The following is a 17,251-nucleotide window of genomic DNA, read 5'->3' on the forward strand; positions in this document are numbered from 1 at the left end:
AATCCTTCTGCACCATTAAATTTACTTTAAATATTGAATAAGGTCTGTTAAATGATTTACTAAATCTTCTGAAGCCACAACATTTGGACGATGTACTGAGGCAAGCTAAGAAGGACATTAGCCTCTTTCACTGGATTCATGCAGTACGTTTCATTAATGTTTGAATTTTTTCTTGAGTGAAAAGCTTTTTCTGTGAAAATGTGGTTACTTTTTGCCCCAAGCATTTGCAGAGACTGTTGTTATTATTGAAATTATTTTCCTACAGTTGGGCATGGCAAAATGTGCAGATTTATATGTTAGGCTAGCCTGCCTAAAACCCACAAGAGTAACAGCTTGTTCTATTAAATATCTTAATTAAATAGGAAACAGGTCAAGGTACTTTTAATCTGAGTTTTTTTAGGGCTTTTTTTTGTTTGTTTGTTTGTTTTTTCTACAGCATTGCAACAAAATCTCTAGGAAGTTTGAGTGAAATGTGCGAGTTAAATAATAGCATGTCTAATAATGTCACTTTAAAGAAAATATTTTGAATAAAAGAAAATATTTAGGACTTCCATACACTTTTAATGTTTTTAAATGCCATTTTTATTCCATGAAAAACCAAAAAGATTACTTCCACTTATTCTGTTCCTAGTGTTTCTTTGGGATTCTATTATCTGACTTTAAGAATGCTCATTAGTTTTTACTGTTATGATTTGATATCTTTTTGCTCTCCTTTTTTTTTTTTTCCCCCCTCATAATTATGGAACTACAATACCCATCAAACCCTTTTTTCTATTATATACACATCTTAGATGTGTACCAATAGTGCATTAAAAACATTAACACAATTATCCTCCTTCCTTTCATTTATACATAAAATGAAACATTAGACTTATAAATGAACAAATGTAAAATTGCAGACAGAATTAATATAAAATCTGAATGCATTGAGAGAGAATGCATGTGCAAGAACATAATCTTTTACCAACTGGAGCATGCCAAATACTGAATAAGAAGTCTGGAGATTTTTCTGTTGTGAAACTAGTAAATGTAAATTACTCAAATCAAAGCCTACAGACCTATTTTCATTAGCAATCTAGACAGTACTCAACTAATTTAGATACTTATCGGATGCATCAGTGGTTCAAGTCCAAGTTTATCTCCTCATGGGTGGGAGCACCCCAGGTGAGTGTCCCCATGCTGGTTTACAGGGTCCTGATATTTCAGTAGTCCAATACAGAATTCAGATTTGTATACATTCACAGTAGAGACAGTGACTTATCTAATGCCATTGCAAGGACTTCATCTCCTCGTGAGTGCTTGTGTAGCACCGTAGGCAATTTATAGGGTGCAGTGTAGACCAATGGCTGCTGCACCAACAGATAAAACTGGCTGAGCTGTGATTGCATTTGTAACATGTAAGACCAACCCACCCCAGATCCTAGTCACCCACTCACCCACCTGATGGCTTACCTAGCTCAGGCCATAAATTTATTGGTATGTGGGTGTGAAGGCCCCTGGGCATATTCCTTTACATGGAGTCTTCTGGATCTGTTTTTTAAAACTGGATTTATTGATTCATATCATACTGCAGAGAAACAAGAAGCATTGTACACATTTCTCATCTAGCAATGTGTGTAATAATTGCTTTCATACCTCTTTCCATACCTGCATTTTTGAACTTCGTCTCTGGTGTTCTTAGGCTGGTCTTGGGAACCAAACAGGAATTCCAGTACTCTCACTGCACCCGGTCTAGTAAATGACCACTCTTTTTGGCATAGAAATGCAGGATAGTACACTGTCTTTCATACAGTGCAGCCCATGAGTCGAGCTTCTCTTTCCATCACCCCTACTCATTCACTCATCCCTATATACTCAGTGTACTATGGAAATGCTAGCTTAAGGTCTAATTGATTAAAACATACATTAAAAGACAAAAAACCAATCTTGTCATATTTTCTTCTTTAGTTAATTGTTATTTTATTTCAATGAGTTTAGTCTCACTAAATTTCCATCTGTGCAATGGAAACAAAGCTTCCCAAGCCAGGCTCTAGTTAAGTTTGACAGATAGAAATACAATCAGAGAAAGTTAAAACCCCACAATTGCAAATAAGCACTTTTTGTCCTAGAGCAGGCAAAACCATTTACTGGCGAAGATGCAAGTACAGTGTGTTTCAAAAAGATAGACCAAATTTCAAAGCAGTAGGGACTTCAAATTTGGTCCATCTTTTTGAAACACCATGTCTAAACCTCTCATATTAATATTTAATATATGTAGATTGCAGAAATGATGGTTATACTGTGATTTATCGTATACCAGCAAACAGATGTGCAAAGGTATGGGGCAACCACCCACTGAAATATCCATTCTGTATCCATATTTCAGCTCTCAGAGATTCATACTTCCAAGCATTAAATCTCAAAGACTTGTCTCGATTAACATCTTTTTATAGTCTCTTCATATTCATGCATAATGTGACTTGAGATGCTGTCAGTCATCTTCATTTATCTTCTGTCTTTGTAATTGTTGTGTGTATTTTACCTGTTTTAACTCAGTGTACGTTTTCAGAATTTTAGTGTGCCTGGGGATAAGGGCTGCAAGCAGCAAAAACATGATTCAGGAATCAACACTTTCTGTGTTTTGGGAAGTACTGTTTTTCCTGACATTATGTGCTACAGACTTTAGTCTACATGACTGCTCCTCTTAGCAGGAGTCATAGTCTTATTGTGGCTGATTGGGTGAATACAGATAGATGTGGTAAAGGAAGATTTTTCAGCTGCAGGCAGCAAGAACGGGGATTTGAGGCCAACCGGTAACTTTGGTTTTTCTGGAGCTACTCTCTGACACAGAGGCCAGTTGACCCAGAACAGAGATACCAATGCTCAGCAAACCCTCTCCTGTTCAGAAAGGAGTAACTGCATAAAACCAGTATATTGCAAATGTCTGCATAGCTTTTCCTTCCTCCTGTACCACACCTGCAGATTTCTAAGGGGAGTAATAGCTGGGTGGCCTAAGCCATCTGAGGCTGGTTTGCAGTGTTCAGCCACGTGGAACCATCCACTCACACCATTTCACCTCCTGAAATGAGAGCAGCCAGTATTGCCTCTGCCTTGCTGACTTACAGGCATGTAAAGGTGACCCTAAAAAATGGTCCCTGTTACAGATACCCAGGGGAGACCCTTCTCCATCTCTGCCTGAGATTGTTTTAGGTCACTTTTGAATTTGTGTTGCTATAGACACATATTTTGCAAAGATACATAGATTGTTATATGTGGTGCTGTTACGTATCTGTGTAACAAGCATGCATGCTCTGTAACGGAACAAAGGTTCCTTTGAGATAGTATGTAACATCCAGACCTGAATGGATGATATAATTCTTATTCATTCTCTCTTATGTCATATGTCTCTTTTGAGAGGATTCTGTGTTTATTGCTGAGGTTCAGTAGTTTCATTTTCTGTGGTCTACGTACAAAGAATGGCTGGTGTCTTTGAAAGAAGTTGTGTGATAGTTGCAAAAGAATCTGTTTCCTCCATGTTCCCACTGTTTTTCATCCTGGTGTTGTCCAAACCTGAATTTTGACCTTGACAACTTCACACTCTGGGCAAAACTTATGACTTCCTTATGAAGCTTAGATAAGGGTTCACTGATCCAAATGATGCGAGGAGGAGAGGGAATCTATCTGAGCACTGTTCTAGCAGTTGGGGATCCTCTCTCATTCAGTTGCTTTGATATTTGGAAGTGTACAATAAATTCTATGCTCATACTGTGCCACTTGCAGAAACAAGACTGGTAGCTTTCTAACACCTGGGCCTTGCACAAACAGTAGATTGCATAGGAATATTTTTGTTCTCAAATATCAGCCAAAACATTGGATGTTAATCTGTCCCCATGGTGATGAGCATATATTTTCAACTGTTATAAAAAGCTGTCAAAAACAAGAACTCGCATGTTAAATATCATTGAGCATTGGAGTCTAGTAGCTTACCAATTGATTGATTGTGGTGTGTGTTGTTGTTTTTTGTTTGTTTGTTTGGGTTTTTTGTTTGTTTGTTTTTCCTTATTGTAGGCTGAAAAAGCAGAAGGATTTATCCGACTTCCAGACTTCAGTGTGGACCGAGCAATTGAATGCAAAAAAAAGCAGTAAGTTTCTCTATTTTCCCAGTTTTGTGTGATATGTACCACAGAAAGGAATTGAATCTCAGCAGTGTCTGACAATGAAGCTGTGGAGAGCTGCTCTTTGTTGTATAAATAATGAGATACTAATTGAGCTACTGAAAAAAAAACTACGTTGCAAAAATATTTTTGAAATTTCTCTGCCAGATGTGCTTTGCTGAAACTACAAACGGAGAAGTAGATCACTGTGCCAAATGCCTTTTTTTTTCGTTCTCTTTGTTCATGGATTATGAGTAAGTTGTAGTCTATCTGAGATACCTTCTCACAGGTGGGGATGTCAACAGTGGTACAAGTAATGCTGCTTCCCTCCAAGTCAGGACTATTCCTTAGGCTGCTGTGGTGCAACTGAGCTTGGGCTGTACTTGAAGCCTCTGATTGTGCAGGGATTAAAAACTTTGTTTAGCAGGGTACACATTTTAAAATATTGCCTCCAAACTCTGTATGCAGCACTGATTTCCAGCTGCTTCTGAGTACACTTCAAAGGTTTGGAGGAGTGTTGCTGCTGTTCAAAGTTATAAAGCTCAGCATGGTTTTTATTCTGTCCCTTAAGAGAAAGCCTTTGTTCTTCTGGTTGGGTCTCACACTGTGATTAGCTGTAGATGTTCCTGAGATTGTGGGCTTGACTCCTCAAAAGAAATGGGACAGTTCTTTTGAATATGGGGAGCTCCATTTTGTTTGCTCAGAGGAATGGTTGTCACATAGTACAGGAACATGAAGAAAACATTGTCCTTCACTTCTGCTGTCACTTCACTTGGCTGTCAGTAACTGGGAGGGAAACGTGCTCATCACTTATTTGAGAGAGGCTAAATTAGGGTTACTGTGAGGAGTGACCAGTGCTGCTGGTTCAGCTGGGGCTCAGTCAAACAGCATGTGCTTCCATGGGAGAGAGTCAGTCACCTAATGAGGACCAAAAGAGGGAAGCCACAGAGTCTCAGGATCAGAGACTATCAAAAATCTTACTGGTGGATATTCAACTGAAGTGTAGTGTGGGGCTGAGACAGATGTAATTTTTGTTTGTTTTTGTTTTTGTTTCAAACCTGCCACCTGGTTGCCTTTTCGGTGCCTCCTAAAACTTGTCTTGGAAAAGACAGTAGAGGAGTCAGTCCCTATTCACGCATTGTGTGCTGCCTGTGGTTTTATTGTATCGCATTCTGTTCCATCAACCACCATTTTTTTCTGCAGTGGGGTCTTAGCCTGATTAATCACTCATGGAAGCTGTTTCATAGCTTGGGTGACCCCCGGTCCTTTCTCCAAACCTTTTTCAGGTTTACTTTGCTTTTAAGAACTGAGGGAAGCAAAACTGCACATTGTATTGGAGATGTGGGCATGCAACAGAATTATGTAATGGAATAATAAAAGTCTTTGTTTTATTCTTTATTCCTTCCTTTTTATTTCCTGTAGTTTATACCCTCTGAACAATGCATGACCTAGGAAACACACTAAAAATAGACTAGAGTTTTAAGAAAAGATCTATAAGGATATATAAGATGTTCCAGATTAATATAATGGAGTGAATAAATATTTCAAATAGTTCACTCAGCTATTATTTTTTCTTTCTTATATAAATGAGTTTTCTTCATATCTCTTCTATTTTTCTTTTCTTTAAGTGCTATTAAGATCAGCCACCCACAGATCAAGACATTTTATTTCGCGGCAGAAAATGTGCTGGAAATGAATACGTAAGTAGGAGTGACTGGCCATGTTCATTCACTCACTGTTAAGCAGTTGTTGACAAAGTTATGAGGGGATTTGCTGAGTCTGTTTTGTTTTCTGGTTACTGTATAGAAACAAACTACTGCTATTTGTTCACTAATGACAGTTGAAATCAGAATCACTTTGTGAGCCTGATTTGATGGCAAGTTCACCACCTTGGGAGAAGGGAGGACTGAAAGAAAAGAGAGGGAAAAGCTTGATAAAGTTTTGTCCCAGAAGTGATCTAGGACTAGAATATAATAGCGTCTGCTTTCAGAGTAACATGTCAGTTAACAAGGAGGGTTAAGTCACAGAAAGGGCTGTTTTGTTAATGTAAGCAAGCATTTACTTCAGCACCAAACTGTGTTGCAGTTAAACAATCCTCATTACAGTTCATAAACTTTCTTTCCACAAATGTCTGTAAAAACAACAATCAATTCATGCAGTTTTTAATGCAAGAAGTAAAAATGGATGTGAATACTGCCACTGTGTTATCAGAAATAGATATTATTTGCTATTGATCCAGTTTTGGCTAATTCAGGTACATCTCATGTCTGTTTTGTCTTTTTTACTTCAGACTGCAGTCTATTCACACTGCTATATACATTAAATGGCCAGATACTGGATACAAACCAGTACAACTTAAACAGGAAGAGAACTGCTATAGTCAGGTCAGGATTTTAATCATGGCTTTGCTAGTGATATTTGTGAGATTCTTCATAGGGTGTTGTCTGTTCTTTCCCTCTATAAATAGGAGACCTCATGCATATTTAACACAACAGAAAAGGATAGAGGTTGTAAGAACATGTGTGACCTTTTGAAAGGGCTATACATACAGAAATGTATGATACAACAGTAGTGTATGTACATAGATATTCATAAATCTGTACTCTATAGATGCATAGAAGCAGATATAGATGGAAATAAGATGTTGCCCTTTGCAACTTGATGCCACACAGAGCATACTGGTGGGGAGATAACAATCTGTTTTTGTATCACTGTATTTCCTACTGGAGTGAGAATTTCTTGAGGCAGATGTGCTGAGGATGACTGATAATGAGGGACTGCTGGACAGGAATATTTCTATAGAGAGAATAATCCTGATTGAGAGAGAAGGAAGTATGTAGGGATAAGGAAAATCAGAGCTAATGGAGGACATTATTGAGTTGTTAAGAGGCATGTTGGAGGCCAGCTGGAAATTCTCAGTGGCTTAACTACACTTTTGAAATGTTTAGTCTCATGTGAGTGAGTGATTGGAATCTATGCAGGTGTCCCAGCTCTTATACCCCAATAATTATTTTCTTCCAACTCCACTTCTCAAGTAAATTTAATTTTGGCTTAAAGCTAGGTAGCCTAGTGTTAGAGCAGCTTGCACTATACTGCACTAATTCTTCACTGTTGTAGCTGATGATGTTTTCCTTGGCAAATACATGCATTTAATACATAAAGTACATGCATACTCACGCATATGTCAAAACAGACTAAAAGACATCTGTTCTCTTGGCTCCAGTCCCACAAATACATACGCATATGAGTGGTTCTACTGAACTCACTGGGGCATTCACATGTGTCGAGTTACTGGTGTGCATGAACGCTCAAGAGATCATGACCTTTTGTAACTCTTCATGCATATATAGCTATTAAATCAACAGTGTATTTATTAATACAGTCATTTGCCTCATTAATTTAGCATGTATTTGCTATTGTCGTGCACACATGAAAAGTAAACCCCTGCTGGCTAGCTGCATGCACTTGCCTGGTCAGCTGCATGTGGTTGCTAGCAATCTGTCTGACCTTGCAGTTAATGAAGTCCTGGACTTTTTAGCAAGCCTTTTCTTTTGTTAAGATTTTTTTTTATTTTAATAAATCATTCTGCCATGATTAGCTGTTAGGAGAAAGTCAATAATCTGCTATTACAGAAAGGACACTTTTTTCTCGAATTGTTAAGGCGCTGTTTTATTCATACTACCATCTAAAAATCCAGTTACTTTGACACTGGTCTTACTAGCAAATTTCCCATTGCTTCAGTAAATCAACATCAGACACAACGTTTTGTTTTTGGAATTATGAATCTTAATTCCTGGCCTTCATACATTCCCTATTTAGGCCTTGAGTTTTAATCCAAAAGGTAAGAGGTTTTTGGGTTGTTACTTTCATAAAACCTGGATGGATCTGAATGGCCTACATGGAAACAAAATATAAAAAAAGTATATCTAGGGATTGTTTCCAACACTAAAAATATGTAGACACCTAGACAGAGAAATGAAAAAAAACAAAAAACAAAACAACAGAAAACCCCACAAAAAGAAAACAAAAACCCCAGCAAACAGACAAAAAAAAAAAAACACCAACAAAAAAGAAAAAAAAAGTTAATATATTAAAGTAACACAGGAAGTGAGACTTACTAAGAACAAAAATTCATAGGGAGTTGAAGAAAACAGAATATAATGGTTGGAAAGTCTGGATTTGAATGGTTTCTTAGCCTGTGCTGTGATAGCTTTAGCCAGGGCAACTGATAATCTTCTATGGCTCCTTTATCTTTTGCTTCATCTCAGGTGAAAGATGGCACTTCAATAGCAGGACTAAAACACTGCCATTGTGTTATATATAGCAGATATACTTTTCCTTTAGCTTTCATGAATGCAGCTCCTTGGTTATCAGTAGTGCTTTTTTCAGGATCAGGGAAAGATGATGTCTCAGACACGTAGTTCTGCTCACTACAGGAAATATTAGTATTCAGGTAATTTGTGCCTTTCTAGAAAGTGATCTAAGAAATAAAAGGAAACTTTGACATGTAGTTTTCAGATTAATGAAAATAGATGTAATGATGTAGAACACATATGAAAGAGGCAAAAATCTGTCTGATCAGCATGCAAGTATCCCTAACTCCATATTCTCTCTGTTTCAAACACAGGTGGCTAAGTAAGCTAGGGATGGCTGTGGACCCTCAGGCACCCAATGGGAAGAATGAGGAAGGTATGCTCCTAACAGTGGTTTCAGTGTGTAACAACATCATGTTCTTCACGGTTTTTACTTGGCCAATTTTTCACCAGCTCTTTTCTTCGTTTTAAATTGTCAACTTGGGTCTGTCTACTGCCTGAGCTCAGAGGAACCGCACTGACACAGCACAGAGCAATCACAGAAAAAGAAACAGTGGCACTGAGAGACACTCAGTGGTCTCAAGAGGTGTGTAACTGCTTTCTGGCAGTTTGCTGGCTTTCTAAGCCTGCCAAGTGTGAAGAGAAACAGCTGTGCTACTCTGGGCTTTCAGATGGTAAGGTATCATAGAAAAGAATCACAGAATGTCCTAAGTTGAAAGTGACCCACAAAGATCATTGAGTCCAACTCCTGTCCCAGCGTATGACTACTCCACAGTTCATACTATGTGTCTGAGGGTGCTGTCCAGTCTCTTCTTGATTACTGTCAGGCTTGGGGCTGTGACACCTCCCTGGGGAGCCTGTTCCAGTGCTCCACCACTCTCTGGGTGAAGAACCTTTTCCTAATGTCCAACTTAAACCTCCCCCAGCACACCTTCCTGCCATTCCCTCGGGTTCTGTCACTGGTCATTAAAGAGAAGAATTCAGTGCTTGCCCTTCCTCCTCCCCTTGTGAGTAAGCCGTTAGACCATGATGAGGTCTCCCCTTAGTCTCCTATTCTCCAGGCTGAACAAACCAAGTGACTTTAGCTGCTCCTCATATGACTTCCTCTCCATACCCTTCATCAACTTCGTAGTCCTCTTCTGGACACTCTCCAGCAGCTTAATAACTTTTTTTTTTTTAATATATTGTGTTGCCCAGAACTGCACACAGTGCTCCAGGTGAAGCCACATCAGTGCAGAGTGGAGTGGGGCAATCACAGGAGTTGTTCTATGGCCTGGGAGCTCAGTAGTTCAGGAACACCTTGTGCAATGTAGCCCTGTCCCTAGTGTCTCCTCCATTCCTGGGGGTTTCAACAACAGCAATGGTGCAGGGAGCGGTGATAGTGATGTACTGAAGCCTAGAATTTCCTTCAGAGCAAAACCCAAGATTTAATTGTGGTATGAGTAATTTTTAAAGCTCCCTAGCAATTTATTTATTGTCTTAATTTGCACACTGATATAATAGAACTCTTTGGGAGTATACCTGCACTCAAACCACAAATGTGGGCAGAGTACAAATCTGTCAGAGCACTGAAAAAAGCTGCTGGTCAGGACACATGTGCTAGGAGCTGGTTTAGAATGAAAAGTGCTGTGTGTAGTTACCAAACCTGGACTGGACTCTGACCTGACAAATATGTATCATCTTCTGGGCTTTTGTCCCTCCGTTTTTAGAGTATTGGTGTCCAGTGTCTTTTTTAGAACTGCTCAGGTTGTTAAGAAACTGTAATTATGAAGAAACTGGTGTTTTTAGTAGTATGAACATGTAGGTGATGCAGCCTGTTTTGTCTAAGTGTGGAAATGCTCCTCTCTGCATCCCTTCTGCTGTTTCCCAGAATAAGGTTGTGGCTTATGTCCAGCCTTTGGACATGTAATTCCATTATTGATTAGTCTGGTCTGTCTCTGTTTATATTCTGGCTCTGTTTATAGTCTGCCATTAAAAGCGGCTTTGGGGCTGGTAAATATAGATATCACTGATTTCTGGAGATTAAGCAGGTCTCATGAATTTCTTTGTTTTCAGTTCATGGTTCCTCTTTATTTCTTGTCAGGCAACTTGTTAATTTTCATACCCCCAAGTTCCTCCAAAATGCTGGTGTCCTCTTTGAACACAACTTTGTGGCAAAACAGGCTGAGATAATTAGGATAACAAGCTATATTGAGTAGTAGGCCGTGTAGCAAGAACTGCATAGTAATTGTACTTGGGGAGGAGGTGTCCAAACATGTTGTCCATGTTTACACAATGGAGGAGTTTGATGGAAGATAAGGATGGTCAAAATTCTATACATTAAAACATTTTTTTAAAGCCTCTAAAATGTAGTATTGGTGGTGTTGGTTGAATTGAGAATTACAAAACAACTCAAAATAAGTTGGCTCACTAATCTAAATTTTAAAAAATGGCAGAAAGATACAAAATAATCTACTCAGTAACCTCTGCAGTATGTTATCTAATTACCCTGCAACAAATGTAACATAGACAGGGTTTCTTCAGCTTCAGTTGCCTTGAGCATGGGTTCAGTACCCTGCCGACACACCTGGGTGGATGTGCCCTTGAAGAGGTATTGCTAAATTTCAGAAAAGTGCTGTCATGACTTACAGCCACTTCTGTTCCTACTGACCCGATTCTCCCCTCTGTATCACACACCATAAATTTTCAGGAAGGTCTTGGCTCTTGTTTTGGCAGTTCTTGCGTATTCGTGTACTTTTTGTGCATTTTAACACCCTCCCCCCCACACTCTGTTTGCCTATTCAAGGTATCAGAAACAGCTGTTTCTTTTTCAGTATTTCTGTCTGCCTAAAAGGAGACCTGTAGAAACAATAAGATCTTTACTAAGAGTTATTCAAGAAGTCATTAATAAAGCCTTAGAATTTGGTCTTATTACAGTCAATCTTTATGCTAAGATGTGCCGGCACATATTTCCAGTAAACAGAATAGCAGCTATACTATTAAGAAACCACACAGTTCTGCAAACAACACAGGGAGAAAAAGTAATGAGTCTCTTTCACTTTATTAACATCTTGGAAACCTCCCTCTTGTGTATAAAATTATTCTCTTTTAAAACTTTGTTTCCCCCACACTGTGCTGATTAAAACCTCCAAATGGCATGCACAAAAAGAAAGTGTGTAGGTATTAATTTAGTTAAAAGGTGAGATAATCACAAGTGATTTTCCAGAGTCCATGCCAACACATTGCTATCATGTGGTATGAACCCATGAAGTCCAACTCTTACAAAAGTACTCCTAGAACATAAACAACCCTTACTGACTTGTGGGGAGAGCTGGAGAGTTGCTTCCACCAGAGAGACCCAGCTGCTCTGGGGCAGCACAAGCTGCTGCACACAGCCACTGGAGACCACATGGACAGCCTCTGCTCTTGTCACACTCGGCACTCACGTTGTCCTCATGAATCTTTGACTATGTCTTTGCAACCTTTCACATCCTCAGCTTGGTTGGGTGGAAGTGAGCACTGTCACCCTTCAGCCACAGTGCAGGACAGGATGTAAGTGGCTGCTATGAAGGTTGGATGTGAAAGGCTGGTGTGTGCTGGGAGATTTAGTGGAGGGAAATGGTCTTGCCCAGTGGCTACAAACAGGCCCTGGGAATAGAAACCAGCAACTTACTGCCCCCGCTTTTCCTGGGTCTCATTTTATCAATTATTATAACTTAACTTAATCCACCTTTTAAGAGCATCTGAGAAAATGCTTTCACCTGCTACACAGGTATCTCAAAGAAATAATGACTTCCTCTATGCCACATGTCAAGACATGCTGAGGCTCTACCAGCTTATTTACACCCTACTTGTCTTTATCTTTTTTGTAGCCCTAGAGTACCATGTTTGCTTTTAGTACTGGCTCAGCGCATGTTCTGTCATGCTGCATTGTGTGCCTATGTGAGTTACTGTGTGGTGGCAGAAGACTTGAGGCTGCTCTGTGGCTTCCAAAGCACCATGTGAGCAATCTGTTTTCTCCAAAATTGCAGCCCAAACATCGATGCCTGTTGCTAGCTCCAGGAAAACTTGCTGGTTAGAGAGATTAAGGGACAGTATCTGGTACTTGCAACAAGTGTCCCTAACTTATGCTACAAACATTGCGGCCTTTCTTTGAAAGGCCATAAGAGGGGGGAAAAAATCTCACCTCAAACCTGTTTGTCAAGCTAGCTAGAGCAGTGACACCTCGTGTTTCATGCCAAAGCAAATTAGCAAATTTTTTTTCTTAAAAAAAAAAAAAATTCCATGCAGTAGTGTAGCATTACTACAAGTAGGTTAATTTTCACTGTAGGAGACATTGACTTGTTACAGAGCAGTCCTCAGCCCAGTATGTCCTATTTGGTGATCTTTTGTTGCCACAGCACTCCGAGGAATAAATGAGTATTGCTCTAACACTTTGGTTTTGCTTATTTTCCGTGTCTGCCTCAGAATGCTACAGTGAAAGTGAACATGATGATCCAGAAATAACAGACACACCACCACCCCCCTACGCAGTCCAGCCACCACCTCTTTCGGTAAGTGTTACAGTAATTAGGTTGTTTCTTGTTGCTAGCCAGTTGGAACAAAACTTCCTTGATGTAGTAGAGCTTTAAGGAATAACTTAAAACAGTGGCTGGAAATGTTCACCCTGTGTTCCTGCGGAATGAGGATGCACTGGCTGTCCCTGCCCCATGTCAGAGCACACAGTTGTCACAGCCTGCACTACTGGGAGCAGGATGGAGGCATATTCATCTTGCTGGAGAAAGGAAGGTGTCAGTCTACCTCATAAGGATGTTGTGCCTTTACCAGTTTTTTAACACAGTTCTGTAACCTAGTTTTTCATACTATTATTATTATTATTATTTTTTTTTTTTTTTAATCAGTCCCGTATCTTCTTTCTTTTTGTGACCCCAGTAGCAGCATCCAATAGATTTGTATTTACTTGAGTGAGCTCTTCTTAAGACTGCTGAATTTCAGGCTGCTTTTGTGACAGTGAAGACAAGTGAAGGGAAAAAGGCCTCTTCTTACAGTGATAAAATTTGTTCTTTTACTCTACCTCTAAAAAATAGACTATTAAGAAAGAAAATAGGCATCCTCCCAAAAATCTATGTTATTTTTCTCTCTTGCTGTAGACTATTTGCTGAGAATAGTCCTTCCTGCTTCACTTCATTTCATAAATCAGAATAAGCACTGTGCATCCTCATGTGTCTAATCAAATTGACTTACCTAATTGTTAACCACTTATCACTGTATTAATCTTGTTTCTATGTTGTTGCTATTCCCAGTGATCTCATATCCCCTTACAAGTGATTTAAGATACAAGGTTTACTTAATTCTGTGTTTAGAAATGAGTAATCTGGTTTGGGATGGTAATGCAGCTGAAATAAGGAATCATGAGTTCAAGACTTTCCCTTCACCAGGGTATGCAGTAATATACTTAATATTAAATCATCTCATTACATCTCATGGAAGGGAAGTGTCTGCTGCCTCATTGGTGTGGTACGGGTTCCTATATGAGATGCTGAAATGAGATCCAGTAGTTGGAGTGGGCACAGAGGCAGCAAAGCACGAACAAATTTGAAATACACAGATTAGCTGGAGAAGCTTGCATGCTCATGGACAATAATAAAAGGAGATGTCATGCACAGGGTTGCCTGTCTGGCAATCTTTAATTAGCTTGCATGAAGCTGGGAGTGTATGTCACACGATCACCCACATGCTCCCTTCAGTCAGATAAGTCAGACTTTACTTCCTCTCCTACAGCAGTTGTGTAATGTTAATCACTGTAAAACAGTACCCCTGGCACTCGTGGGGTGTGTGGTGTTCACTCCTGTGTAAAACATGGTTCTCTATTGCCTGTATTAACTGGAAGTTAAATGTGTCTGAGTGGCTATAAATATCAGAGAAAATAGGAACCTTGGCAATACATGTCCAAGAGTTATTCTGGGCCAAGGGCTGATAATGAGGAGTCTTGAGTTTTATACCCCAGTGGCTTTCCTTTTAGAGGCTGTAGATGTCTTCTCCATCTGCTCACCTCTGAATGAATGCCCACATTTTTCCAGATGATGAGTTTTAAACAGGTGCTGTTTTTTAGTTTTCTGTTTTTCTGGCTTCCTGCTGCTTGTCAGTCCATTGCTGCAGAGGTGATCTCCAGTTGTCTCCTTCCCATATGCTCTTTTTGACTGCTGGCCTCCACATTTTAGCAGGGGACCTGTGGGAGGCATGCAATGGTGTAGGTGCCAAAGATTCTTGCTTCCTCAGCCTTTCCCTTAAAAGTTTTATTCCCTTCAGCCTCTATCTCTCTCAGCTGATTTCCCTTCTCACTATCCACTTAAAATCCCTTCTCCCATGGGTAAAAGTTAGTGTCTCCTGAGCAAAGCTGTCATCTTTTCACCCCAGACGTAGCTACTGAAATAAGCTTCAGCTGCAATGTATCTTTCCTGTGCTCAGCTTGCTCGTGTGATGGGTAAGGAGCAGTTAGGTACAGAAACAGCTGTATTTGACTGCAAATCAGTTAACTTTTAAATACCCAGTTTCAAGCCCCTCCCTCTTCCAGACAAGCATTGGAGCAAAAAAAAACACTGAAAGGACTGGGAAAGCATGGATTTCACTGGGAAGTCAATTCTAGGAGTGGAGTTCTTGCTGGTGTCAGGGAAGACTGGTTAAAGATTGCTTATTGCCAGTTCATTCACTGCAGATTTTTTGTACCGAGCTATGAGGTCTCACACATGTGATGGGTTTGAATTGCTGCTCTACAGGTATACCGCCTTTGGAAGGCTTTCTTGAATCTTTTCAGATTGCTACTGGAAGAAACACTTGCCCTGGAAACCCAGCCTAGCATCCAGAATGCCACAGGCATTGACTGGCGTTCATTTCTTTTATTATTTTTATCTTTTCTTAAAGTTGCATTTCTTCCTACTGGGGGCTTTTGCAAAATAGTAGTTAGGAGTTATGGATGTTTTGGAAAATCAAACCAATACTGTCTTAAGCAGAAAAGCCCCCAGACTTCTTGAGATCAACTCCAGGCTGAAAACAATTAGTATGGAAACTAATAGCCACTCCATTGCTCTGTTATGTGTTCGAGTAGCATATATTTTGCTGTACTTCTAGCATCAAGTTTTCACTTGCTGTCCTGTTCTCTACCGATGCAAACTATTTTGAAACTTGAAAAAGAAAAAAATAGTGATTGTGAGCTTTCCATATTTATACATGCTTTTGGGTACTGTGGAAGAAAAAAGCAAGTGAAGAACAAGTAAATTTTAACATAAGCAGGACAAAAGTTAGACTGACCATTTGCATTATTTTCTCTACGTATTAGTGGATTTACAGTTCAAAAACTAGCAGTTATATTGAGACAACAGATTACAGCAGTCCCAAAAGAGCAGTTAAGGTGTTTCACAGTAATAATTTTTCTCTAAAAATGCCTAGAGACTCATTGATCTCCAGTGGAATCTTACAATCTGCTTTTTAAAATGGTCCCAAATAGAGATTTATTATTACATGGATGGCTGCAAAACTTCCAAAGGAACCACTCCAGTAAGTTGGGTAAACATTTGTTATGCCAAATAAAAGCATAACACATGTAAAGAAAAAGAAAAACATTCTGGCAGTCATGTTTATTCTCACCCACATTTTTCTTTTTAGCACAAAATGAAAATGAAAATATACTCCACCTGGTGAGGTACAATTCTAAATTTCAATGACACTTTTTTTTGCAAGGACAAATGCCAGAAAAATAGAAGTGAGACCTAACATCTTCCTTTCCTGTCTTTGAACAATTGAAATTAGACCACCCACACCATGTGGGCAAGAGCTTTTACTGTTTGGTTGTTCTGCTTGACTGTACAAATGCTTCAACATAGAAACTCTTAGATGAAATATTTCAGGTCATCTGCATTCTCAAGGGTGTTTTTATAACTCATACATGTAGTTTATGACATCATCTCCTTGTCCTTTGCTTTAGAGGGCATTTGTAAAGATTTCCTTTTTAAAAGCAAAATCACACCTGAAAAACAATGTTGTTCTTCTCATAATAGGAATATAAATTAAGTCTGGTCCTGCAGTGTTTCGAACAGTCTTGGAGGATGGGTTTGAAAATTCACAAAAGTAGTGAAAGTGCTATAAGCAAATGGTGAATCACAGTCTGATATTCGTACCCCTCATCTTCTGAATTGATTAGTAGGTACACGATACAGCTAGAACAGAAGCACAGGAAGACAAATCTAATTTGGTTTTTTAATGTAAAAAGGAAGTAGTATACATTACAGCAACAGTGAATTGAAGAACTTTATGGATCGTAATCCAAATAATTGTCACTCTTGGTTTGGCTCATATGAATTGATCTTGAGTTTACCAGGTTATTAATAAGTCTGATAAGCTAGTCCCTTTATTGTGTTTGCAGCTTGTCTGGGTTTCCCTAGCAACATCTCAGTAATTTTCAGTGCTTCCTGTTTAGTTATCATCTGTTTTAATCCTTACACAGATCTATTCCACACATGTATTGAGAACATAAACTTGGTAGAGTTGTCATCCATCAAGTCTGGTATTCTGATTCTGGTATTGGCTGGTAGCAGATGACTTGCGGAAGGAGTGAATTTCTGCTATATCAGATACAAGAAATCTTGTTTTTATACCATTATAATCTCATCACATTTTCTGATACTTTCTGCTAAGAGCTTCACTATAAGGCTTGATCTCCTTTTGTTTTCCATTACTTTATTACTGTCAATTAATCCTCTTCTGGGTATTTGTCTGTGGATTTGTGTTTGTGTATGTATTACTTGTATGTTTTACTCTCTTGGCTCATCT

At 39.2% G+C, this 17,251-nt stretch overlaps 1 protein-coding gene across 19 annotated transcripts in view; it reads left to right on the top strand.

The window, feature by feature from the left end:
* IPCEF1 (interaction protein for cytohesin exchange factors 1) overlaps positions 1–17,251 on the top strand; it is a 76,152-nt gene that overhangs the window by 40,944 nt on the left and 17,957 nt on the right. For all 19 annotated transcript variants that reach the window (XM_065057361.1, XM_065057357.1, XM_065057358.1 and 16 more), the window contains 4 exons: positions 4,048–4,121; positions 5,762–5,833; positions 8,761–8,822; positions 12,893–12,978. In XM_065057361.1, coding sequence (XP_064913433.1) covers positions 4,048–4,121; positions 5,762–5,833; positions 8,761–8,822; positions 12,893–12,978 — 294 coding nt within the window. The remainder of the gene's footprint in view (positions 1–4,047; positions 4,122–5,761; positions 5,834–8,760; positions 8,823–12,892; positions 12,979–17,251) is intronic.

The sequence above is a fragment of the Columba livia genome, chromosome 3 (assembly GCF_036013475.1).
Source record: "Columba livia isolate bColLiv1 breed racing homer chromosome 3, bColLiv1.pat.W.v2, whole genome shotgun sequence".
Taxonomy (NCBI): Eukaryota; Metazoa; Chordata; class Aves; order Columbiformes; family Columbidae; genus Columba; species Columba livia.